The sequence below is a fragment of the Eremomyces bilateralis genome (assembly GCF_010015585.1).
Source record: "Eremomyces bilateralis CBS 781.70 unplaced genomic scaffold P152scaffold_3, whole genome shotgun sequence".
NCBI lineage: Eukaryota > Fungi > Ascomycota > Dothideomycetes > Eremomycetales > Eremomycetaceae > Eremomyces > Eremomyces bilateralis.
The window spans coordinates 1,202,554-1,226,332 of NW_022985069.1; the positions used below are offsets into that span (position 1 = coordinate 1,202,554).

At 53.8% G+C, this 23,779-nt stretch overlaps 9 protein-coding genes across 9 annotated transcripts; 6 read left to right on the top strand and 3 right to left on the bottom strand.

Moving 5' to 3' along the window:
• The first annotated feature begins 41 nt into the window (after positions 1-41).
• On the top strand, positions 42-6,535 carry P152DRAFT_455453 (uncharacterized protein). The gene is made up of 2 exons (XM_033678791.1): positions 42-210; positions 455-6,535. The coding sequence occupies exons 1-2, from the start codon at positions 144-146 to the stop codon at positions 6,328-6,330; spliced, it is 5,943 nt and encodes a 1,980-aa protein (XP_033537363.1). The 5' UTR covers positions 42-143; the 3' UTR covers positions 6,331-6,535.
• On the bottom strand, positions 6,396-7,457 carry P152DRAFT_194777 (uncharacterized protein). The gene has a single exon (XM_033674288.1). It carries the CDS (start codon positions 7,130-7,132, stop codon positions 6,461-6,463), a length of 672 nt encoding a protein of 223 aa, XP_033537364.1. The 5' UTR covers positions 7,133-7,457; the 3' UTR covers positions 6,396-6,460.
• On the bottom strand, positions 7,237-9,422 carry P152DRAFT_194990 (uncharacterized protein). Its single transcript, XM_033674289.1, has 5 exons — positions 9,002-9,422; positions 7,953-8,948; positions 7,846-7,904; positions 7,736-7,786; positions 7,237-7,687 (listed from the first exon to the last, which is right to left on the bottom strand). The coding sequence occupies exons 1-5, from the start codon at positions 9,008-9,010 to the stop codon at positions 7,342-7,344; spliced, it is 1,461 nt and encodes a 486-aa protein (XP_033537365.1). The 5' UTR covers positions 9,011-9,422; the 3' UTR covers positions 7,237-7,341.
• Positions 9,423-10,179: 757 nt separating this feature from the next.
• Positions 10,180-11,929, top strand: P152DRAFT_195366 (Prp19-domain-containing protein). Its single transcript, XM_033674292.1, has 5 exons — positions 10,180-10,266; positions 10,319-10,363; positions 10,415-10,868; positions 10,962-11,317; positions 11,367-11,929. Exons 1-5 carry the CDS (start codon positions 10,254-10,256, stop codon positions 11,828-11,830), a joined length of 1,332 nt encoding a protein of 443 aa, XP_033537366.1. The 5' UTR covers positions 10,180-10,253; the 3' UTR covers positions 11,831-11,929.
• Positions 11,930-12,389: 460 nt separating this feature from the next.
• Positions 12,390-14,398, top strand: P152DRAFT_446765 (uncharacterized protein; the record flags this gene model as incomplete). Its single annotated transcript, XM_033677943.1, has 3 exons — positions 12,390-12,437; positions 12,567-14,186; positions 14,240-14,398. The coding sequence occupies 3 exons, from the start codon at positions 12,390-12,392 to the stop codon at positions 14,396-14,398; spliced, it is 1,827 nt and encodes a 608-aa protein (XP_033537367.1).
• Positions 14,399-14,936: 538 nt separating this feature from the next.
• P152DRAFT_195387 (Clavaminate synthase-like protein) lies at positions 14,937-16,802 on the top strand. The gene is made up of 4 exons (XM_033674293.1): positions 14,937-15,244; positions 15,306-15,431; positions 15,582-15,746; positions 15,797-16,802. Exons 1-4 carry the CDS (start codon positions 15,086-15,088, stop codon positions 16,481-16,483), a joined length of 1,137 nt encoding a protein of 378 aa, XP_033537368.1. The 5' UTR covers positions 14,937-15,085; the 3' UTR covers positions 16,484-16,802.
• Positions 16,803-17,075: 273 nt separating this feature from the next.
• On the bottom strand, positions 17,076-19,513 carry P152DRAFT_194699 (uncharacterized protein). The gene is made up of 7 exons (XM_033674287.1): positions 19,239-19,513; positions 19,058-19,114; positions 18,961-19,005; positions 18,906-18,908; positions 18,769-18,846; positions 18,416-18,703; positions 17,076-18,368 (listed from the first exon to the last, which is right to left on the bottom strand). Exons 1-7 carry the CDS (start codon positions 19,240-19,242, stop codon positions 17,122-17,124), a joined length of 1,722 nt encoding a protein of 573 aa, XP_033537369.1. The 5' UTR covers positions 19,243-19,513; the 3' UTR covers positions 17,076-17,121.
• A 45-nt stretch (positions 19,514-19,558) lies between these two features.
• P152DRAFT_195076 (uncharacterized protein) lies at positions 19,559-20,857 on the top strand. Its single transcript, XM_033674290.1, has 3 exons — positions 19,559-19,878; positions 20,023-20,277; positions 20,330-20,857. The coding sequence occupies exons 1-3, from the start codon at positions 19,785-19,787 to the stop codon at positions 20,656-20,658; spliced, it is 678 nt and encodes a 225-aa protein (XP_033537370.1). The 5' UTR covers positions 19,559-19,784; the 3' UTR covers positions 20,659-20,857.
• Positions 20,858-21,414: 557 nt separating this feature from the next.
• P152DRAFT_471139 (uncharacterized protein) lies at positions 21,415-22,562 on the top strand (the record flags this gene model as incomplete). Its single annotated transcript, XM_033681028.1, has 2 exons — positions 21,415-21,478; positions 21,529-22,562. 2 exons carry the CDS (start codon positions 21,415-21,417, stop codon positions 22,560-22,562), a joined length of 1,098 nt encoding a protein of 365 aa, XP_033537371.1.
• Between the last annotated feature and the right edge of the window lie 1,217 nt (positions 22,563-23,779).

The window sequence follows — 23,779 nt, forward strand, 5'->3', positions numbered from 1 at the left end:
CAGATCACGGGAATACTACCACTAACGGTTCAGCTTCACGCATCTCCTCCATCAAATCCATCTTTTTCCTATTCAACTCCCCTCCAATACCCTTCGTCGATGGTTCCTTGTTTCGTAGCTTACCTCTGGAGCGTGGAGGAGAGATGGCGGGCGGCTTCGACGACCTGATCGAGTTCCTCTTGCAGGAAATTGCCCTTCTGGGTGAGAAAGGTAAAAGATGTTCTATTTTCCTACAGTATTTTAATCATCCCGTCCATTCCTCCCGCTGCAAGTCATTCTAGTGCCCGCCAGTGATTGGATGCCCGATGCTTTGCCGTCTGTCGATGTTGAAAGTCATCGTTCCTCTCGCTCGTCCAGGCTTGGCATCTCGAAATCGTGGCACAGGGCGTCCGGTTCGAGCCGGGCTCAGACCGCGCATTTTTTATATTCGAAGAATTACTTACGGCTTGACTAGGCTTGTCTCCTTCGGAGTTTCGAGGGCTCATTGATCGGTTTTATAAACCGGTAGGAAGAAATTTTGGCGCGGCAGAGGCACCCGAACCCCCGGTCGCGCTGGTGGATGACTTGCTCGTTGAGCAGGTGTGGAAGTGGACGACGGCGCATCGGGACATTTGGGTGGGGATAAAAGGAGAGTATAACGGGGTGTCATGGAAAGAGGCCGTTGAGATTGAAGCTGCTGCCTCGCCGTTCAATCAGCAACTAGAGCGAGCGGCGGACGTACCTCAAAGCCAAGTTAATCATACTGACAAGCCGGATGGTGGAACTCCAAACCCCATTGCTGAATCTCAATCCAATGGGAACGTTGGGAAATCCACCGAGACCGATCCCCAGGTCAAAATAGAAGAAGCAGCAGAAAATCCAGCCTCTCAAGACAAGATTCGAATCTACGCCTCCGAGGAGCGGATCTGGCACGCCCTGGCAGGCCATGGCATCGACCGCAAGAGAGTGCCTCCGCTGGAGTTTCAACTTCTCTGTGTCATCGCAGCTCAAGGACCGAAAGGCATCATCCAGCCGCAGCTTGTCAAACTCAGCGGGCAGGACAAACGCTCTCTTCCGAGGCGCACCGATGCCTTGCAAGAGAAGGGGTATATCGTCAAGAAGTCAATCATTCAAGGCGGCATGCGCACGAGCATTCTGACCTTGCGCCGATATGTCGAAGAGCACACGGAGGTCGCGTCGGACGATGCGGCGAACAAGACGCGGATCTTCGTCGATGGCCAAGTGCAGGTGTTTAACGCGGTCGATGCCATATACGAGCTTCTTAAAGACATCAAGGTCATGCCTACGGAAGATCTAGTTCGGCTTGTAGGCTTCGATGCCCGCTCCTTCCGGCGGCGGATGATGCGCGATATCTTCCAGCGGCTTGCCATGCTCGGCGTGATTGCGCAGGTCAAGGTCAAAGTCAGCTACACGAAGACCTGGAATGTCTGGAAGCGGGCGGTCAGACTGCTCCGCGCTCCGAATGAGAAGGACCGGAAGACGTTCGCATCGTTGTCGAAGGCCGAGATGAACTCATGGATCCGACAGCAGAACAAAGGAACAAACGGCGATGGCAATGCGGAATCGGACCAAGACTCTGAGGACGAAGGCACCGTTGTTACTAACACGGAACAAGGGACGCCTGAGATTCCAGGCCGGGCTGGCGTTTCCGATCAACCACCGAAGCCCACCATCGGTCCTCAATGGGATCCAGACCGATTGTGGCCGAACATCATATATGAGTACGTCGACAGAGCCGGAGAAGAGGGTGTTTCAAGCATGGACCTACGAGCCCGAACATTTGGCCCGGTCTGGAAGCGCCCCTTCGACATCGCGATGGCGCGACTCACCGATGCATGGGAGGTTTCTCAACCGGAAACGTTGCGCCACTTGAAAATCGTACGCGACACGGCTGTTAAAGATAGGACGAATCATTACTTATATAGGACTGTCGGCCACTACCAGAGTCTTGTGAATCAGGGCAACGGAGATTGGGACATCGTCAGCAACGGGCATCTTGCGAAACCGGGCAAGAAACAGAAAGTCAAATTGGAATATTTCCTTGCTCCGCCAGACGAATGGGGCTTTCCTTCGGTCAATACGAGCTTGCTAGCACCTGGAGATGGCATCGCTCCTCTACCGAAGCAGCCTATTGGGCGCGAGGCCATCAGTAAGCAGAAACAGCAAAAGCGCAAATATCTCGGCCTCGATTTGTCCGAAATTTCGAAGGAGATCCACCAGGAAGAGACCCAAGCCAACCAGTCCACCACAACGACCGCGGCGAAAGGCAAGAAACGGGCGATGGATCGTTCAGCGCCAGGTGACACGACCTCCACACCTGCGGCGAAGAAAGCCAAACTTGCGCCGATGGGCAAGATCGCGCAGGAGAAGGCCAAGAAGGCAAGAGAGGAGGCCAAACGGTATGTGGCTGCGCTGAGAAAACAAGCGGAGAAGTTGGCCGCATGGCAGATTACGATGGAGAAGAAGAGGAGGGCGAAAGAGGCGGGGTTAGACTCAGATGATGTGGGCGTTGATTTGCGAGAGATCAAGCGTGCCACAGTGCAGAAGGTCCTAAAGCCACAAAAGAAGTCGTCGATTGTTCCACCGAGGCGGAGGGGACGGCCGAGGAAACAGACTGAGAAAGTGGCCATGGTGGGACATGATGAGGAAGACGGTGACGAACATCCCGCCGTAAATGGGTCTGCTGGTGCTCCCACCACTATTCAGCATGAACAAGTTGAGTCCCTTGCACCACCTGCTACTCAACTAGACCACGCTCAGGACAATTTGCAAAACGGCGAACAGTCCATTAGCGCAGAGGCAGACAATAACAATCAAAGTCAAGCATTGGACGAAGACAAGAAAGCCTTGGAGCAGCGCACTGAAGAAATTCTCACCGGATTTCTCCACCGGACTCGACGGGGAGTCTACATCAAACCTCCTTTTGCAGACCGGTCGTTCACGCGAGGTCGACCGCGCAAGACGTTTATGATTGCTATTAAGCTCGATCAGCTGAAGGAAGAGGTACCTGAGGATGAGCAAGGAGCCCAAGCAGAGGCGAGGAGGTCCGAACTCGGAGAACAGGCGGATGATGGGGACGACGGTCGTCCTGATTTAGAGATGGTTGACGCGAACGACCAGCGTGTGGAGGAACAAAATCTAGTTGATGGTGAGGTTGGAGAACAAACCGCCTTTGTGGACACTTACGGTGCACCAACACAAACTGCAGCAGTACCTGTCAGTCCCGGCGAGGAATTAGCAGCTCGAGCTACCCGCGATACCCATCCGATTGATATTGACGAGCAAGAAGACACGGACCACGAAGCCGAGACAAAGGACGATATCGTAATGGACGAAGACATTCAACAGCCCTTCGAGTCACCTAGCTCACGCAAGCAGACCATATCTAAACCGAGTTTCAAACTCTGGAGTTTGTCTAGCCAGAACAAGAAAATCACCAAAAAGAGAGGTTCGCATCGAAGACCGGGTGTCCAACTCGGAGGTGGTACCACTGCGCTTAACCGGGTGAAAATCATTCTCGACCTGGTCAACAAATGCGACGGCATCATACCTGGCGCTCGGGCGGTATATCCTTCATTTGACTTTGCATGGAAGGCGCTCCATCCAAGTAGCGGTCGAATTGACTCCCGGACTATCGAACGAGCTCTGACCTCGATGGTGGAAATGGGAAAGCTCATCCACATTGAGGTTCCATGCGAAAGGAATGGGTCCAAATTCACGCAATCGATGTATACCTTTCCCGAGATTGACCCTTCTTCGGATCGTGTGGAGGACATGAAGAGGAACATACGCTCCTGCTACCCATCGTCGTACCATCCTCCTCAGTTAGGCATAGCACCACCACCCGCGAAGCGTGGACCGCCGCGCCATACCGATCTATATCCAAAGGATGAGACCGTACAGTTCGCACAGCCGCTTCCTCAACCCGCCAACGTTCGCAGGAAACAAGCGGCAGCCGAGATCTCAAGGATCAAGGCGGCCGAGCGGGCGGCCAAACAAGCGGCGCGGGAACATGCCAGGAGAGAGAGGCAGGAGTTGAGGTTGGCAAGACAGCACCTCCGGGAAACGAACCGAGCCCACTTCAGGTCGATCAGAGATGTGACCAGTCACCGAGCCAAAAGACAGAATCGACCTCCTATGCCGTACGGGCCGTGGGGTCATCCGTCATTGGGCTTTGCACCTTCGTATATGCCACGTAGCGGGATGCAGACTATGTACCCAAGCAGGTATCCAGTCCAAATGGATCCTAGAACCTCCCTTGTTCTGGTCATCAAGGGACTTTCAATGCTCACTCAGTGCTCATCGGACTTTCACCCCTTGACGGGCACGTTCTCGACTGTCACCAATGTGCCGAGACGTCTCGAACAGGCAGTGCCGGCTCGAGTGACATTATTGTATATGCTCCAATCTTTCCAGATGAAGGCATACTATCTCATGCTGCATCCAGCACCGACACTTCATCAGCAAACCGGGACATTTGGGACCAGTGCTATCGTGCCGCAGGTGATGCAGGTCCCACGCTATCCTACTACTGGCGGCTCAGTATCTCGACAGCTTCCAGCACTCCTCCCGGCCCCACCGTCGATGTACAATCCCAAAATTTCTCAGCTGGCTCCATTTAATAAGGACGATCCGCGCGCTTACGATGCGTTACTTCAATCTCACGCCCGCAAGGTTGCAAAACAGCCTTCTTTCATCAAGGTCGATCTGGAGAAGGCGTTGTCCGAGTCGGCGAAGTACTTCGTGACGGCCATCACGGTCGTTCAAGCCCTCGTTGGCGGAGTCGATCAAGGTATCAACTGGACTTTAGTGACGACCATCTGCAAAGGCAATCCTCGGTTCGACATCGATATGGACATTGGTCATCTGCGCTATCGCTGGGTGATTTATCGAGAATCCTTCAAAGACTGGCTCAATGAAGTTATTGAGGACTTCCGGGAGGTGTTTTTGGAAGCGTACGGAAAGGGGGAAGTCGACCCGATCGATTTCGATAAGCCTTATGACTATGACTGGCTTGGCTTGGTCAAGTGGGCGATGAAGAAGCTTCTGATTCTATCGAGGTCTCCTGCCGAGTTTAGAAGAAACCCGATCACGCATCGGAGCTTGCCTGCCACTTGGGAGGCGCTGGAGAATTCGTTTTCTATAGAATCGGAACCGAGTCAGAGTCGCACGCTGCCGGAGAAGTTCTACAATGACAAGACGAACGGCACGCACCGAGCGGTCTGGGTGCATAACGTTCCATTTGAGACGGATGCATTCGCCAAGACTAAGCCGCGAGGCAAAAAGGGGAAGACGCAAGAGACCGAAGATGGACTGCGGCAGGGCGAGAAGCGGATGACGAAGTCCTACGTCAGATCCGTCATCGCAACTCCCGATGATCAATACGATGCCTTCCTCGCCCGAGACATTCTTTCGCGCTTCCCGCCCTACGCCATGGACCGCGCGATCGGTGAGCTCTCGCGGAAGAACATCATCTCCAAGCGATTCCCTGGCCCCCACGTACCACCCGGTCGGACGTGGCAGCTTTCCGACCAGTTGAACTCGATGCTCGACCGCCAAATCACCGGCGAGATGTACCAAGAAGCCGCGCAGTTCAAAGCGGACCTCGACCGTGCGTTTTCAGAAGGAGACGAACCCGTCGTTCGAGTGCCGTTTACGGCGAAGAACGGGACTATGCTTGCGATCCTGAACCTGGTTGCGAATGGCCGATGCAGACTGACTCCGGCCCTCCCTCGCATCATCAACGAAGACCAACCTCTCCTGCGAGGAGGTCGCGACGTTGACGCCGAGCTGGTGTATTCGAAATGGGGATGGCTCAACGGCGCATACAACACACGGATCATGAATCGCAAATATCTGGAATTCCACGTCGACGTCCACCCGACGGCTCGCTACCAACCAGGTAACCCATTCCTCGCAAGCTTGCCCGAGGGGACATTGCCTGCGCCCCCGACCGCCAACGATGATTTTGCGGAATCGGATGAGGCGTACCGTGGCTGCTACCCGCTCTGGCTCGATCATCAATCGCACATCATCCAAGATCTGTGGGAGAGGGTGGTCATGGCGGTCGTGCAAATCATCTCGTTCCGCGCCGGAGTCGATGTAGACGGATTGAGTAGGGCGTTCAAAGGGATGTTGGAGCCCTGGGAGCTTGAGATATGTGTGGGTTGGCTAGAGAAGGTTGGGGCGGTGGAGAGGGTGGCTGGGAAGGAGAACTATACTGTGACGGAGTGGTGGTGGATGGTTCCTGCGGCGTGGATTCGAGAGGAGACGACGGAGGTGGACACTCGAAGGATTGAAGAAGACCACAGTCCCATTCTTGTGGAATAATACTCATCGAAACAGCGGGGAATCATCAATGTATGGTATGACTTAATACCGAAGGTACCATAATTTTGATATCGGCCGTCGGCATCCAAGTTTCCAGCGATTAATTCCCCAGTACAGGAAACTTTAGGTTTCAAGATTCATTAGGCAATACTCTCCGAAACCAAATCAGGAGATCGGCGTGATCGGACAAGATGGCAATCCCAAGCTGGCCAACTGAACAATCGACATCAAGCCGAAACTCTGCTTTTAACATGGTCTTCTCCCGCGAATCGACGTCCAGCTTTTCCACCGTAAAGAACTCTCTAGAAACGTGCGTGAAAAGTAGCTTAACCCGCCAACTCCGATCCGTAGCATCGATCACCAGCTTCCCCTCTTTACACTCCACGATATAGGTTCCATAGCCCTCCTCTCGATATATGCCCGCATGCGATGAAATCGAGGCCGCCAACGGCAGCGGCGGGTTCGGAATCCTTGGATAAAGCGCCTCGACCGTTTTAGCCCTCCACTCCACTTCATCCTTCACCGCCTGCGCCTCCCAATCGAACCTCTTGGAGATAAACTTGTCATACTTGGAGAAGAACTGGTCGCTAGCCGTTTTGTTCTTGATCGGAATCAACTCGGGCGAAGTTTGCAGATTTGAAACGCATCGGAGAGTTTGGAGGGTAGTGAGGACCTCCAAGATGATCTGCAGAGTGATACGACACGAATATGAAGTTTGCTCTGCGGGGCGTACGCCAAGATACAGAGCAGAGGCGTAAAAAGCAAAAGCTGATTTAAAAGTCACTGACTTGCCATCTTCCATCTTGTTACTGCTTCGGCAGTTCCATGTAAAACAAAGGAGGCTCTGTAGACGGTTTCGTCATATCTTGTAGAAGGGACAGGGCGCTCTCATGACTCATGACTCTCTAAGAATAGAGTTGCACAATTATGGTGAATCATTATTCCACCGCTCACTCACAGATTTATATCCCTCCCCTCTCCTCCTCTAGTGTCTAAAAACGTCGCTGTGGATCACTCTATCCCCTTTTGCTCTCTACTCCCCCCTTTCCCATCTTCCCCACAACAATGCGGCCTCAACTCCCTAGATACCAGACACTGACTCACCGAACACGACATCTCCGACCTCAGCTCCGGAAACAGCTCGAAGAAGCCGGGCCGCATCTGGAAGCAATGCAGATCCATGACGTGCGCGTGCCAGGGCGATGAGAACGCGTAGAGGCCCGTGGCAGGGTCGTGGTGGTAGATATCGCGCAGGTCGTGGCTCCAGAGGAAGAGGTAGTTGGTGCAGAAGGCACTGACGAAGCGGTCGCAGGCGAATCGGGTGCGGTTGAAGATCATTTGTTCGCGGAGGCCGGGCCTGGCGGGTCAGTGGGTTCAGTGATGCTGGTTGGGAGGAAATAAGTACCAGACGAAGAAATCCACAATTGGATCATGCTGGATGTGTAGTTGTGCTAGACTATATCGGCGGCGGCGTTAGCTTCACTACGACGATTTGGTTTGGTTTTTGTATCTTGCCTTGGGTGGGTAAACGGTGGAGTGGTGTCGTCATCCTTCCTAACCCGTTTAACCCTGGACTGCTTGAGTGTTAGATTGGGTCCAGTTCTCGGAATTCTATCTCCTACCGAGAAGCTCCGTCGGATTCCGTGTATGATTGAAGCTCTGTCCGCGAATCCAAGGTGAGAAAAGAGATGGCAATCCAAAGCTTTCAACCACTTCCAGCACCCATCGAGAGTATATTTTTGTTCCACGGCCGACCATCCTTCTAGAAATGCTCTGATAGTTATGTCCTCGTCTGTGTCAACCGAGCAGAGAGCGTAGGTCGGCCGGGTTAATATATACTGTAAACAATCATTGGCCAGGTACCATAGCTTTCCATCGATTTGTTTCCTGAGAATCGTATTCGTGATCTGAGCAATTGGATCTGATAGATTTACGGACGAAGACGTGTGAAGCGGAATCTGATCACTGGTAGGATCGAGATCGACTGCCTGCGCGACCTCTGAAAGGAACCCGCATCTATGGTCGACATCGAGAGGATCGGGCACCTCCTGGTGGTAGAGCGCGGTTTTACGTCCAAAGTCTCCGAAGGGCTCTAGCTGGAAGGTATTGGGGACTTGAGATGTCGAAAGACCTTCGAATGGACGGTCTACCTGATCGGGTGACTGTTGTGGTTTCGAAAGTAGAGTTGACATATCCAAGTAATCCAAGTTGACCCGCGATTCGGTCCCCGTTCCGACGGATAGGTTGGGTCTCAGCATAGCGGGAGAATCAGCGACGCTCACCGGTTTCTTCTCCATCTCTTCCATCCCGTGAGGTGTAGATTCGAACTCCAAATCATCTTGATGGTTGAACGACCGAGACTTCGTCAGGAGCTTCTCAATGCTCGATAGGGTGTCCCGCAGATTCTGGATCTCATCCTGGGCTTCATGGAGTTGAGCAACGAGCTCACGTATCCGCTTGTCACCGCATTTTTCATCCTGGAGTGTCTGAACAAGGGCCTCAAGACTCGCGATTCGGTTCCTCGTTTTCTCCCGTAGATTCCTCTGCGCGTCTCTATCCAAAGCTCTTTTCCGTTCACGTCTCTCGTCAACCGTCATCCCTCCTCGTTTCCCAAGTTCCTGTTCCTTGCTTTAGGTAGATTCACAGCATTGCCACATTAAAGACTACTAACCGCTGGCATCTTAGGAGAATCGTAACAGGTCCGTCAATTGACGGAATCCCGGGAGCCAGCCGGACAGAAACGTCGAGGTCCCGAAGTACTCTTGGATTATCCTGCCCAGCCACGAGTTGGATTCAAGGCTTAGAAAGAAAGGAGAGGTATAAGGAGATATTCAAGAATCCAGGTCTGCTACTAGGGCATATACCGGCGTTGCGATTCGCTGCTGCATGCAAGCTTTACCAACCAGCGCCTGTCAATTCTGAACGGGAAGCCTGCATAAAATCCCGTGTCTCGGTCAGCCGGGATAGGAATCGTCTTATTACTGGGGCCAAGGACCTTCGTATCTAGCTAGGTTTGCTCCATGTGATGCGCTGATGGATGCTATATCACTCGAGAGTTGAGAGGAGAAAGTTGAGCGGATGTGTGGCGTTGATCTCGATATATCGGAAATATTCCGTGATCCAGACCGAAGCCTCGCTATTTCCGGCCATCCCACACTAAGGGGGTCAAGCGGGCTGGGGCGGGGACACTAGGACGCTCAGGGGTGGAGGTTCGAGTCCCAAAGAGCGAAAGAAAGCGTTTAGGAAACACTGAATCTATGAATATTAGAGACTTGTATTGAACAACGGACATGATCGCCGACTACAGGAAGAACGTTGTATACTAGACGGTCAATTGCCCCGCAACTCCGGAAGATTAAGATGATAATAATGGCGAGACCTCATGCTTAAACAGTACCAGTGTAGCTCGCACTTCATGGTCAACATCGAACTTGATCGGAACTTAAAAATAGTATACGGCAAAGTACCTTTCAGATGTTCCCAACCGGATTGTCTTTGAGTCTGACTCTTCCGACAATGGAATACTGAGATTCCGGTGATGGGCTTTAGTGTAGACAAATGACGGATACCTATATATGCCACATTTCCGATGAGACCAAGTCGGCGTCTAAATGGAGCGGCCCTCCCTAAGTGTTAGGTACTTCTTTGCAATGTATACTATTCGAGCTGATGACAGTTCACTGATAACAGTTCACGGTTGTTGAATTGTTTCAATCCAGTGAAGATATCAGACACGTGACCATGGACAAGGATTAAGAAGAGCTCCCTCTGATTGGCTTGTAGCTCCTTAGCGCGCCAAGGCATGTGATGTTGATTCGAGCGTCTCGGCTGGAAAGTTTCAAGAGAGTTCAAGACAGTTCAAGAGAGCTGATTGCGATCATTTCCACCTCCACACCACCGCGTAATATCAATCATTCAATAAAATGCTTTGCGCAAGTAAGTACTTCTGAAATCGAATGATGGAGATGGAGATTCTAACCCCTTCTAGTCTCAGGCGAAGCTCCTCAGGAGCCCGTCGCTTCCAGCAAAAGCGGTATGTTGATTCTCAACGGCGTCCCGAACGTCTTCTCTAACCCACCCCCAGGCAACGTCTTCGAACGCCGTCTAATCGAAACCTACATTACCGAGAATGGCACCGACCCGATCACCAACGAGCCCCTCACCCTCGACGACCTCCTCCCCCTCCGCACCGCCCGCGTCGTTCGCCCCCGTCCTCCCACACTCACCTCCATTCCCGCCCTCCTCTCCACCTTCCAGAACGAATGGGACGCGATCGCCCTTGAGTGCTACACGCTCAAGTCCCAGCTCCAGCAGACCCGCCAGGAGCTGAGTACCGCGCTTTACCAGCACGAGGCGGCGATGCGCGTCATCGCGCGCGTGACGCGTGAGCGGGACGAGGCGCGCGAGGCGCTGAGTCGGATTGGTGTGTCGGCGGGTGCGGGTGCGGAGGCGGATCAGATGGCGGTGGATGCCAAAGGATTGAGCGGGGAGTTGGCGGAGAAGGTGGAGACGACACAGGCGGAGTTGCAGAGCACGAGGCGGAAACGACCGGTTCCAGAGGGTTGGGCGACGGGGGAGGAGGTGGAGGGGTTCGGGGCGAAGGAGACGGGGTATAAGGTGGCGGGGACGAGGCGGTTGGCGGTGGATGAGACGGGGCAGTTGGTGTTGGCGGCGGGTGGGAAGGGTGCGGGGGTGTTTTCGGTCGCGGAAGATTCGGTGGTGCAGACGTTGGATGTTGGGGGGGTGGGCGTGACGGATGGGCTGTGGGTCGAGTCAAGGCCGGTGGTCGGACTGACCAATGGATCGGTCGTGGTCTTTAATGGAGAAGGGGAGGCGACCGCAACATTCAAGTCGCATGCTGGCCCTGCTATGGCCGTTACGGCGCACCCCAGCGGAGAGATCCTCATCTCCGTTGGCGTGGATAAGAGCTACGTTGTCTATGATCTGCCGGGAAACAAGGTTGTCCTGCAGAATTACACCGAGTCCGGTATGTCATCGCACCTGCACCTCGTCATACAGAAACTAACTCCTTCCAGAACTCTCCTGCGCTCAATTCCACCCCGACGGCCACCTTTTCGCGGCTGGTGGCAAGGATGGCGAAGTGAAGGTGTACCAAATCAACACCGGGGAGAAAGTCGGCGGCTTCCAGACCGACGCGCCCGTCCGCTCGCTCTCCTTCTCCGAGAACGGCACCTGGCTCGCATCCGTATCCGAAGGCCAGAGCGACGTCACCATCTGGGATCTGCGCAAGATGACGGCGATCAAGACGCTGGAGATCGGATCGGCGGTGTCGAGCGTCCGATTCGACTATACCGGGCAGTTCCTGGCAGTCACCGGGCCGGGGAATACGGTGGTGATGCAGTATAAGAAGAAGGAAAAGCAGTGGCTGGAGCCGCTTCGGAAGGGCGTAAGCGGTGAGGCAGTGGCATGGGGCGAGAGCGGAAAGTCTCTAATGGTGGTGACGGGAGATGGTGGGCTGGTTCAGTTGACGGCGGCATGATGGCTCAGTCTCGCTGTGGGTTGGTTCACATTGGCGTCCGCGGTGCATGTGGGTTCGCAGGCAGTTTTCATGGGCAAGGTACATCATGGCCAGTACGGCCAGCCTAGGGTTCTTGAGCAGTTTGAAGTGAAATACCGGAAGGGCAAAAGTTGCGGGCTCGGTGTACAATAGTACAATATATCGCATTCACATCTGACTATGCACCATTTCTACCCCCTCACTCTCCATACGCTCACAGGAATAATTCTACAACCCCCCAAATTCCAGAACCATCTATTTATATTCGGAATTATTGTACTTAAAACAACACGGTGGCATCCCCGTTGCAGGGAATTTCCACGGTACAGAGCGGGCAACGGCCCGACGGAATCTTGGTTTCACACCACCGAGTGACCACACACGTCCAATGATCGGGCGGCAACATCATCGACCTCCTCCACGCCACATCACTGAGTGATCACTTCACTTCTTCTCCACTCTCCACTCGATCTCTGGATTTCCCCTGGATTTCTTCACTCCACGGCTCGATATCGGCTCCCGCACACTCGGAGATCACAGGATGGATGGTTCGGAGAGGCGGTCGTTCCGCCCCACGGTATCCCACAAGGTATGTGATGTGATATGCCTATCATTTCTAGCACCGCTGGTGGAGCCATCGAATCCACATGGACGGCTAGAACCGCTCCTCCTCCCATTCATGATGCTGGATTGCAGCTGACATATGACGATGTTCCAGAGGCCACGCACGGAGAATTACTCCTCTCCGTTTAGCGATTATCGGGATAATAATGATGAAGCGGAGTCAAACGGCGGACCTCCGCTGTCTTCACCGCCCCAGCGCTCCTACGGGTATCCGTATATGGGTTTCGATCTCCCAACCACCCCCGTCCGCCACCGACCGTCCAGCCCGAGTAACGAGCACACATCGGAAGAGGAAGGAAGCGACATGTCGGACGACACCCTCATGAGCGACTTCAGTTTACATGAGGAAGGCCTGGGCACAATAGAGAACGCCTCCGACACCGAACACTGGCCGTGGAGCGATCCGCTCAACGAGGACTTCGCATTTCTGGATCCCGAAGTAGAAGACGAAATCGAAAATATGCGCAGACAAGGAGACCCTCTCGCATATGCATTGGCTCTGGATCGAGCAAACGAACACGAGCAAGCACCACCGATCATTGACCTCACTTCCGACAACGACCGGGGAAACGCAATGCAGCGGAATAGAAATCAACTCGGTCAATCCTCCTCCTCTCCGCTCACTACCACCAACAACGACAGGAACACCAGAAATATTATCACCATGGGTTCCCACCAGCAGGACGGTTCTCGCAATCCGTTCGATCCGCCACATCACTCCAACAATAGCAACACAAGCGCCGCCGGCGAGGAATACGTGCTCCCCAGCAGTTCTAACCGTCCGCTTGATACTCTAGGCTTCAGACCGACGGCGGCCTTCGAAGCACGTACTAACCACACCTCCTACAACCCCGTGACGGGGGAGACGATGCATTATTCAGCTCAACCAAGCGGACCGTCGAACCCTCCCACACAGGAGAGGTGGTTTTCGCACCCAGGCCGTCCGAACACATCCATGCAGGAGATTGCCGGGCCTTCGTCTTCGGAAGGCCGACCTTTTATCCCGCCGGTGGACCTCACTCGATCCTCTCCCCTTTTCACACCCGGCACCAACTTCGCCGAACTGGCGAGAAACAATAGACACGGCGGCAGGAGGCCCGACTCTGACCAGACCGCACCTGAGCGACGTTTCGCCCGCGGACCCACGTACACCCTCGGTTCCGACAACATCGTCGATCTGACCGACGACATCACCGAGCACCAAGCCACCGCCGGCGCCTCCACCAACCATCACGCCCACCCCGCCTCTAGCCCCGAAGTCCAATTCATCGCCCAACGCCACCGCGTCCCTCCCCCACCCCACCACCGCACCGCCATGACCGACCCCGAAATCTCGCTCGAAATGGAAATCATCCGCTCTACTGGCCCTGGCCCCATACGGGCGGAAGCCGTACACACCCGCGACCCCCGCAACAATAGCGTCATGGCAGTCTTCCGGCCGATGTTCGGGTCGCTCGTGTCCCGCCATCTGCCGGACGCGTTCGAGGCGCCGGATCTGAACTTCGCGACCGTGGGGTTCGATTTGCGGGGCGAGGGGCGGCAGCGGGAGGCGACGGCGAGCCCAGGGTATGCAGCGCCGGGGCCAGCACCGGAGGGGTTTACGAGGTCGCCGGAGGAGGGGGAGGAGTTGGTGTGTCCGAATTGTGGGAAGGAGTTGTGTGCGGGGGTGGAGGGGGATCGGAAGCAGGTGTGGGTGGTGAAGGGTTGTGGACATGTAAGTTCGGAGCGTTATTGGTTACTTGACGACAGGTGACTGACGTGTTATAGGTGTACTGCGGGCTATGTGCAAAGTCGAGAAGCAAGTCTGGTCGCGGGAAGGGGAAGAAGAACGCTGCGGGGTTACCGCCACCGTTTAAGAGCTGCGTAGTCGAGGGATGTGGGAAACAGTGCTCAAACAAGACGCAGATGGTGCAGCTTTTCCTCTAATGTCACTCTGAGACGTTTCAGTCGTTCTTTATTGACTACATCTGTGGGAGGCGAGAGAGCTTTCATCACTGAATGGACGGAGGGGAGACACGCGTTGATCGAGCCTAATTCTGTCTCGGATTCATGGGTTTTCTTTACGAATGGGCTTAATGACATCGATTGCATGGGCGGAGTTAAGGATTCCAAGGAGGGGGTCAATTCGAATTCGAAGGTCATCTCTCCGTGGCGGCGATGATATCAGCGATGGCGGCGCAAGTTATGATCGTAATGGGTATATCCGCTCACACTGCGCCTTCTGGCAGATACGCAATCAACAATACAAGCGAATCCGAAAGCAGACTGCTGTCACAAGTTCCACTATGTAGTCGAATGCGTATGGTAGGATGAATGAACGCACTAGGTTCGGTCCCTTGTAGAGCGAAGTAAGGAGGATGACGGATTTTTTGGTGCCGTTGCTCTCATCTTTAAACAAATCACGTAAGAATATTTTCAGTTCGTTGTAATAATAATTTGAGTGTTACGATGGAGCCCCATTTTAGATAATGTTAGCTTAGTGTTGATCGATGATGATGATGCACTGCGGAACCTCACATATCTCAGCCTCGGATATCAGCAGCTATTAAGGTAAACTCCATAATACGCGGCTTCCAACCCTACAGTAGAGGTATCATTTTCAGCCTGCCGATCATGGCCGCCTTCAAGCTCCCAATAATCGATCTCACCTCCCCCGACAGCGCCCACGACATCGTCGCCGCCGCCCGCGAATATGGATTCTTCTTCGTCCGCAACACGTCCAGCTCCGCCGACGACCTGGCGCAGGGCGACATCGATCAGATTTTCAACATCGTAAGCGAGGGATAGGAGGCATGAATTATATCATAGACATCGCTAACGGGTTTCGGAATAGTCGAAGGGGTTTTTTCAGCTACCGGTAGAGCGAAAGGAGGAGGTGGCGATTAATTCGATTGAGTCGGGGAGTAATCGGGGTTGGTTGGCGATGGAGCGGGAGACGTTGGATCCTCAGCATCAGAAAGTACGCAATGGTGATGATATGCATGTTTACGTGACGTCTATTTTGCTGCGGTTTACAGCCTTCGAGTCAATTTCTCTGTTCTTTCCTTTTCTCGAAACGGTTTGAAGGCCGCGGATATAAACAGTGCAGTAAGACTGACCAGCTTACTAGCGAGGTGATTTGAAAGAAGCGTTCAATATCAGCGAGTATCGATCTGGACACGCCAATCAACCCCTGGGTCCGCTGTCCCCGCACGAAGCGTACGTGGGCGAGTTCGCCTCGAAATGCCACGGACTCTGCCGCCGGATTCTCGAACTCTTCGCCATCGGCCTCCAGGTATTTCTTTACTCCGCCCACCATCAGATCGAATCACTAACCCCCCACAGATCCCCACCTCCTCCGGCGGCCCCTCCTACTTCCTCCCCCCCCACGATCCCACCACCGGCCCCTCCGGCTCCATCCTCCGCCTCCTCTACTACCCTCCTCTCTCCGCTGCCCCCTCCAACCCCCCCGCCACCGACGACGTCCGCGCCGGCGCCCACTCCGACTATGGCAGCCTCACCCTCCTCTTCCAACGGCCCGGCGAATCTGGCCTGGAGATCCAGCTGAAAGACGGCAGCTGGATGCCCGTGCCGAGCGATCCGCTGGGCTTGACGAGCGGCAACCCCTCGTCCAACCTGTCAACTGTCATCAGCCCGTCGCAGCGGCCCGAGGGGAACGACGGCGAGGATTCCGCCGCGCACGGGAGCTCGCCCGGCTGCAACGCAATCCTGATCAACGTCGGCGACCTGCTGTCGTTCTGGACGAACGGGCTGCTGCGGAGCGCGGTGCACCGCGTCGTGCTGCCTGCGGAGGCGTCGCACGATCGGTACAGCATTGCGTATTTCTGTCATCCGGTGGACAGCGCGGAGTTGCGGGCCGTGCCAAGTGAGTTAGTGGGGGAGTATCGCGGGGATGAGAGGGATCGGCAGGGATTTGCGGAACGAGTGGGGGAGAAGGCGGTGACGGCGAAGGAGCATTTGGAGAGGCGGCTGAGGGAGACGTATGGGAGTGGGAAAGAGGAGGGGAAGTAGTCCGGAGAGATTAGAGGAGAAGAGGGCGTAGAGGGGTGAAACGATAGGAGACGATGGGGCGGATTATATAAACGGCATCACTACATGAAGAGGGGCACCGAATTAAGTAAGAAGTGGATTTTCTACCATGCGCCGCGGAATTTTCGAAATACAGAAGTAAGGTGAACCGGGAAAGTTGAGCCTCTTTGCAGAGGCGGCGGAATCCCAGTCCTTTATTGTCCCAGTGTTTGCTCCATCCGATAATGCGCCACGATGAAGTTGCAGTGATGGATCGAGGAAACAAGGATGTATGCAGGATAAAGGAATTTTCACGGGGAGTCAAGGTTGCGACAGAACAGGCAAATCGATCGATCCCATGAAACGAACCAAATGCACCTCCGATTCTTGTTACAGAGGCGGCGTGAGAGAGAGAAAGGAAAAAGCTTTCGATGAGAGCATACATAGACGGGGGTTCCGCACGGGGGATAGAAAAGAAAGCAGGCTTTGTTCGAGTTCCTTCCCAATTGATGCTCCCACTTTTAGGTTCGACAGTCGTAATGCGGTTTGACGTGCCGAAGATCCACGCGATCATGGATCATGCCCGATCGTTCCATATCATTCGATGGAAGAATGGAATAGGACATCTTGAATGCATATCATCATGCCTGCCCCCTTCCTGTATTGCGTTTCCCGCCCCTCTTCCCAGACTGCACGGTACTCCATCCATCATCTTCCGGTGCAGCGTCTGCCTCCGCGGTTGGCTCTGCCTTAGCCTCAGCTGCAGCCGCTGGTGCCGTCTGTGGCGGCCCCGTGGGCTTCCTCCACGAATCATTCCGCTTCGTAGCCGGGTATGGCCTACCGCCACGACCACCACGCGGCCTCTCATTGCCTTCACGGCCCTCACGAGGACGAGCTGCTGCAGCGGTTTCCCCGTTAGCAGGTGCCTCGGTCGCATCTTCTTTACGGTCTTTGCCATCTTCGCCCTTGTCCGTGCTCTCGCGCCTTAGGATCTCATAGCTCTTTCCGGCGGGACGGTCTTCGCCGTTCGCTTTCCCATCCTCGGCTGCAGGCTTGCCGTTCGCTTGCGGTGCCGTGGCAGCAGCTTGGGCCGGCTTCTCCTTCTCGGCGGCCGCTTTCTCGGCTTTCTCAACGGCCGCTTTCTCGGCGGCAGCTTTTGCGGCAACCTCCTTGGCCTTCTTATCTTCGCGGGCTTTCTCATCCGCCTCGCGTTTCTGTCGGATAGCAAGTTGTCGCTTCTCTTCGACTTCACGCTCGCGCGCTGCGGTATCGATGGGTCGGGCGGCACCGAAGGGGCTGGCTTTGGCGTCGGATGCAGCGGCAGCGGACGGACCGGAGTCCGTATCGGAGACGGTACGCTTCTGGAGGTTCAGCTTCGGGCGACCAACAGGTGCGGGAGGAGCAGCGGGGGAGGTGGGCGTGCTGGCTTCGGGAGTGGGGATGGGGGATTTGGCAGGTGCGTCAGGGCGCATTCGGTCGCGCCAAGCGGAGTCAAGTTCGGCCGCAGTCGGGGCTCGCTCCGCCTGCTCGCGGAATTCGCCTCGTGGAGGTCTTGAGCCGTCTTGGGAACGTCCCTCGCCCCATGCTGGAGCTGGAGACAGGTTGCGTTCACGGGGCGGTCCTTCGCGAGTACGTCCACCTTCTCGGGCGGGAGGACCGGCAGGGGACATGGGGCCTTTACGCTCCCAGTTGTTGAAGTCTCGGACTTTTCCATCATCAGGTCTGAAAGCACGTCTTCCACCAGCGTCACTTCCGGCATCCGATGCAGCATCGAATCCTCGGAAACCGCCTTTATCGGAGGTACGACGATTCTGATTGGGAAGATCAGGCAGAGGTCCCTTTCGTGACCAGTCACCGAAATCCCGGTTGCTCTCGAGACGATCCTTTTCTGTTCCAATTAGTATACTGATATTGTTTGTCAGTGGACATACATACGTGGTTCGGCAATGCTAATCTTGATGTTCCGGCCTTGGAATTGGGTTCCGTTGAGATCCAATGCTTTCTTCAGTCCATCCAGCGTTGCAAATTCAACATAGCCAAATCCTTTGGGCTTATGGTCGAGTTTATCCTCGACAATGCGGACGCTCGTGGGTTGGCATCCAGTGAAGAAACCGTCAATCTCGGTCTCAGTCGCATCATAGGACAGGTTTCCTAGATGTACGGTGAAGGGCGGTTTGGTGGGGAGAGGGAGTAGCTCGCGGGGGACAAAGGGACGGTCGGTGCCTGACATAAGCATTAGCTACATTCTCAACTTCACGGGTTGTGACATTAGAAATGAGGTTGCCTACCGAAACCACGATCGCCACCACCGAATCCGGGCTGAGAGCTGAAAGTCCTCCTTTCCGAGCTATATCCTCGACCATCGGCTTCTCAACAGTTAGTCCTGTTCGCAGCGATACATCGGCTGGTGGAAAATTATATTTACCGGCTAATACATGTTAGAATGACGAAACCTCAAGGTCTTGATATTCCGGACTTACAAGGCATTGGACTATCCTCCATTTCATCGGCCCATGATCCAAGGGCTGCAAAACATCGTTAGTTATACCCGGCGATAATTTAAGGCTCAATTCGTACTTTGGTCGCCCAGGAAGTCGCCGAGCGACATCTTCTGGGTTTTGGACTTTGGGGGCGCTATATCATGGCAGAACCGTCAGCGATATGTCTCCTAATATCATATGCGCTCTAAGAAGGGCACAACGAGGGTATTGAGAGATATGCGCCATCTTCAAGGCAGCATAGGGGCACGGCCACTCACCCATGATTGCGGCAAACAGACTGCGCGCTGCTCCTGGGCGTACGCGCGGAGTGTGGGAAGAAGAAGAGGCTCGTTGAACCTCGATGGTCGATAACGGGAAAGCGGTTTGATGAGCGAACAGAATTAAGCCGCAGCAGAATGATTATAGAAGGGCAGGCTGCGATGCCTGAAGACGAAATGCCGTGAAGTTGAAGTCTGGTGGATTGGGCGAAAAATTGGGCGGGCGATGCCAAGCCATTTCCGAGGGAAAGTGTGGACCGGTGCTCCTTCCTCGATTGGACGCCAGACTAGGTGTGGCTGTGCATTATGTGTATCATAGTAAAAAACACTGTCGTCGTGTCAGGAGAACTGATTACTGAGACGCTTGGGTATCAGATCTTATCTCCTTTATCTCACATTCTTCTTTGATTTGCCGCGCGAGGCGTTCATGGGGTTGGTCCATCGCTTTTTATACATGTGCGCCAGTGCAATACGAGAACATCGCGAGTGGTTGCAAGACACGTCCAGCCTAAATGGGTAGAGGGCATCGCACCGGTACATATAAAAATGGGCGACCATCACAATGAGGACGACAAGACTCTTCCTCAAGTCGGGATTAATCCTACAATTAAATCAATAGCGGCCTTTGGCGCTTGTGCAGGTGAGTTCTGTGTTTTTTTTACCTACAACCAAAACCAACCCCTATATATCCGCCCGCTCGTCTCATACAACTGGCTGTTCCATATCCTTTATCCTGTCTAATCTACTCCCTTTGTCTACAGGACTCTAGCTCATAATATTTCAGGTGTATTTGGGGGTCTGACTGCTGGAACCGTTGGCGTTCTACGAGGCATTCCACACCCAGGTTTACGAGTCATAGCAGGCGGATTGAGCTACTTCTTTTGGGGAAGCACTCTCTGGACTCTTCGGTCTGCGGGCCTTGCGGCATCTAGCACGCTGCGCGGGCCTGAAAACGTCACTTCTACTGATCGTGTACTCTGGACTACCGTTGCGGCTGGTATCTCCGGTGGCTGCTCCGGTCTGATGCAAGAGCGGTTCGGTAAGCATGAGAGGAAAACCGTGGGGAAAACACAGGCTAATTATATTCTCAGGAGGTCAAAAGGGTACTTTAAGGCCAACTATCTTCCTTTGGACCATCGCGGCTTTGGGTGGCCAAAGTATGGTCGAATTCCTAGACTCGAGGCATCAACAGCGATTACTTGATGAAGAACTGGATCCGCGTCTGAGACTGCCCATGCTGCATCGCCTCGCTGCATCCAAATGGAGTCCATTCAAACTGCTGTCCAACGAGGAATATGAACAGCATCTCGAAGAACGAATACTAGTGTTTGACACCGAAATTGCTCTTATCGACGATCAGATCGCGCAACTCAAGCTCGCTTTGTCAGCCGAGGAGTCATCAGAGAATCAAAGGTCATGAAACTATAAAGACCTATCCTCGAAGAAACAGCTTCCATCTTCATGGTCAGACTGTGCGAAACTCAGCTGCCCGATACAGATCTCCGGATTGCCAGAAGAAACATCTGTGCAACGTCTCGGTCCGAGCTTGAATCGCGATATTGGTCCAATATAGACCCTTGCCTTCCCTGCATGCGATCAATATTGGCCACCTAATAGAATAGAGGTTCCGGAATCTCGTTCGTGGAATTGAGCAATTGAGCAATTGCACTGCCATCAAGGAAGCTCCAGGATGTCACATGCGGTTACAAAACTTCCTGCCTGTCATCAAAGATCCAAGCATGCACGAATCGACAACACCTCTCAACTCGGAGATATTCCATCACGAAGGATGCCGACGGTGGGACCTCGTGTAAGATATTTCTAATTTTGGCCCCATGTAATATAGTGTGCATATTCGTGTTCATTTTCTATACTGCATCCGGCATGACTCGGACCTATTTTTCAGCGATTCTCCCCGTTCTGTACTTTCTGTACTCCCGTTATATTGAACCTACATACCCATCTCGTACCACTTTCCGTTCGTCGAACTGCGGGGATTTATATGTAACTTCATTATGTTCGTCTGATGCCCGCTCGTTCATTTGTGTCTGATCTCCGTTGTCCTTTGGTTCAGTGCCTTTTGGAATGATTTAATAGTAGCAGTGCTTAATGTGAAAGACTAGTTTGCTATCAGTCTGAACAAGTATATCCTGTCTTAATTGAATAAAGTGTCACGATGAGGAGAACGATATTCCAGTCATTGATTCTTAGTGGCAGTGTGCTGCTCAAACGTGTTCTAGGTCAGATTGCAAGATAACTGATTGCGATATAGATTCTGACATGTTCACAGCGGACTGTCCCCAAGGTCCCGGCTCAGAAGCTGCAGCATGTTGTTGGTCCTCCTGGCAAGAGTGGGATAGCTCATCTCGAAGCTATGAGACAGTCATCACCACCGTCCTGACGACCAAGCACGTCGGATCCATGATAGAGGACACCGATGTCCCCATTACAACACTCTGTGACGGCATCCCACGAGCGTTGGAGCCCTATACAACCCGCTACACCACTTCCCTCGTCACCACGGACCCATATACAACCTACATATCCTCCACCTACACCGAACCAAGTCCGACATGCAATATCAACGAAGATGACTGCAAACCCTATGCCGACGCCTGGGACTCTGCCTACTCATCCTGGTCACAGAACAAATCCCTCCCCTATCCCACCAACAAACCCCACTGCGTCCCCTACCTCCCATGCCCCACCGAATCCCAATGCAAGATCTACGCCGGCGGCGACGCCACCATTTACTACTGGCCCGTTACCGTAGCCGGCCCCGATGGCGGCCTCTGCGAATCCCCTCGCACCACCCTCAACCCCACCCCGACTGACCCCCCCGTCACCACCGTCCTCTCTGGCACTACCTTCACCTCCCCCTCCATCTACGTCTCCCTTGCGCACGTCTCGGCCGCCAAGCACCGCGGCCAATACAACCAGACGCCCTGCGGTCACGCGCACCACGATGTGGTCCTCACGCTGCACCCGTCCGACGTGTCGACGCAGCGGGGAAAGCCCGGCGGACGGACCAACACGTTCGCGATCGACCTGCGGGACCTGAACACGCCGGTGCCGTACTCCGCGTATCTGGGGCAGCCGAGCTGTCTGCACACGACGAATTGCCCGACGATCGGGATGGACGACTATCATCCGCAGATGGCGAAGCCGACGCAGTTGACGGGCGTGGATCCGGATTTTGAGAAGTGTCAGCCGAGGAGTGAGAGGTTGGGTGCGACGTTGGTGCCGTTGGGAATGGCGACGCCAGCGGTGGCAGAGGCGAGGGAGACGGGGTTTGTGAGGGTGGTGAAGAGGGCTGGGGATTGATTCTTGAGGGAAAAAGAGGATGTGGTCTTGGATGGAGGGGGAGGGGAACACAGCTGCCGGGGAAGGCGAAGGTATCTAATGTAATGACTCGTTGGCTAACAGCAATTCTGCACATAGTTACAGGCCACTAGATGGAAATCCAGCTGGTTTTATATCTAATGAAGTACTCGTCACCTACATCTACGGTACTTACGAACTGCAAGAATGGTCTCAACCCTGAATGTCAAATGATTACCACTGCCACATTTCAATTACCTGCCGCGGAACCTCCTGGTGCCATTCCTTTCCAGCTCTAGATTACGTACCACGTTAATAGCTCTCCGATGATCCCATCCCAGCATCCATGTAGCCTCGTAGTGGCGAGGTCAACCAGGATCGTCCTCTTCATGGTCTTCTCGAATCATCTATAAAGTGCCCGACATGTCTCCCCTCTTTTGGCTAGCCTAATGTAGACCTCAGTGCCTAGAGAGGATCTTCGGATGTCATTAAACGAGCCTTGGAACTAAGATTATAATGCGGAGATATCAGGCAGGCTAATATAATAGGTTACTCGTTGCGTGGAGCACATGGAACCTCGCAATGATCTCGCTCTCGACTTGAGCGCCCAGACGGATTTCAATGCTTAACAAGACAGCAGTCACATCTTTTCCGAACTATTACCAGCGTTGTTTGGATCGAGTGAGGAAGTATTAATGCCTAAATTTCGGTTCCGTCACTACATTAGGAGCCATATCTTCAATGGTACTATGATCAGTCATTTGTGTCACTAAATCAAACTGACCAGTCCTATTTCTCCTAAAGATCTCGTCTGCCTAAAGAATATTCTACTCGCTGTATACGTTATTGTTCCATGACGTATTCTTATCCCTTTCACGTCGGCTTCTAAAGCGTAATATAACTCGGGACCAGTCAGATAGGGCATACCCTCACCAAGCCTCGCCTCGCAACCTCCAAGCCCAATTAAGCTCCAACGATTTAATTTACAATGCTTAACTTTTCTTATTCTCCGATTTCCGTACTATCCGGAATTTCGGATCCTGTCGCTCCATTTCAATGTGCCGTCCTCCTTCAGCACTGATTGGCCGGACGCCATGCTATATGACAAGCATATTAATTAACCATAAACAACTCCCCGCAAATAGATGTCGAGTAGGGACGAAACAACAAAAGCAATCTGTGGAGAGGTAATATCGACGAAATGAACTGGTTAATCTATG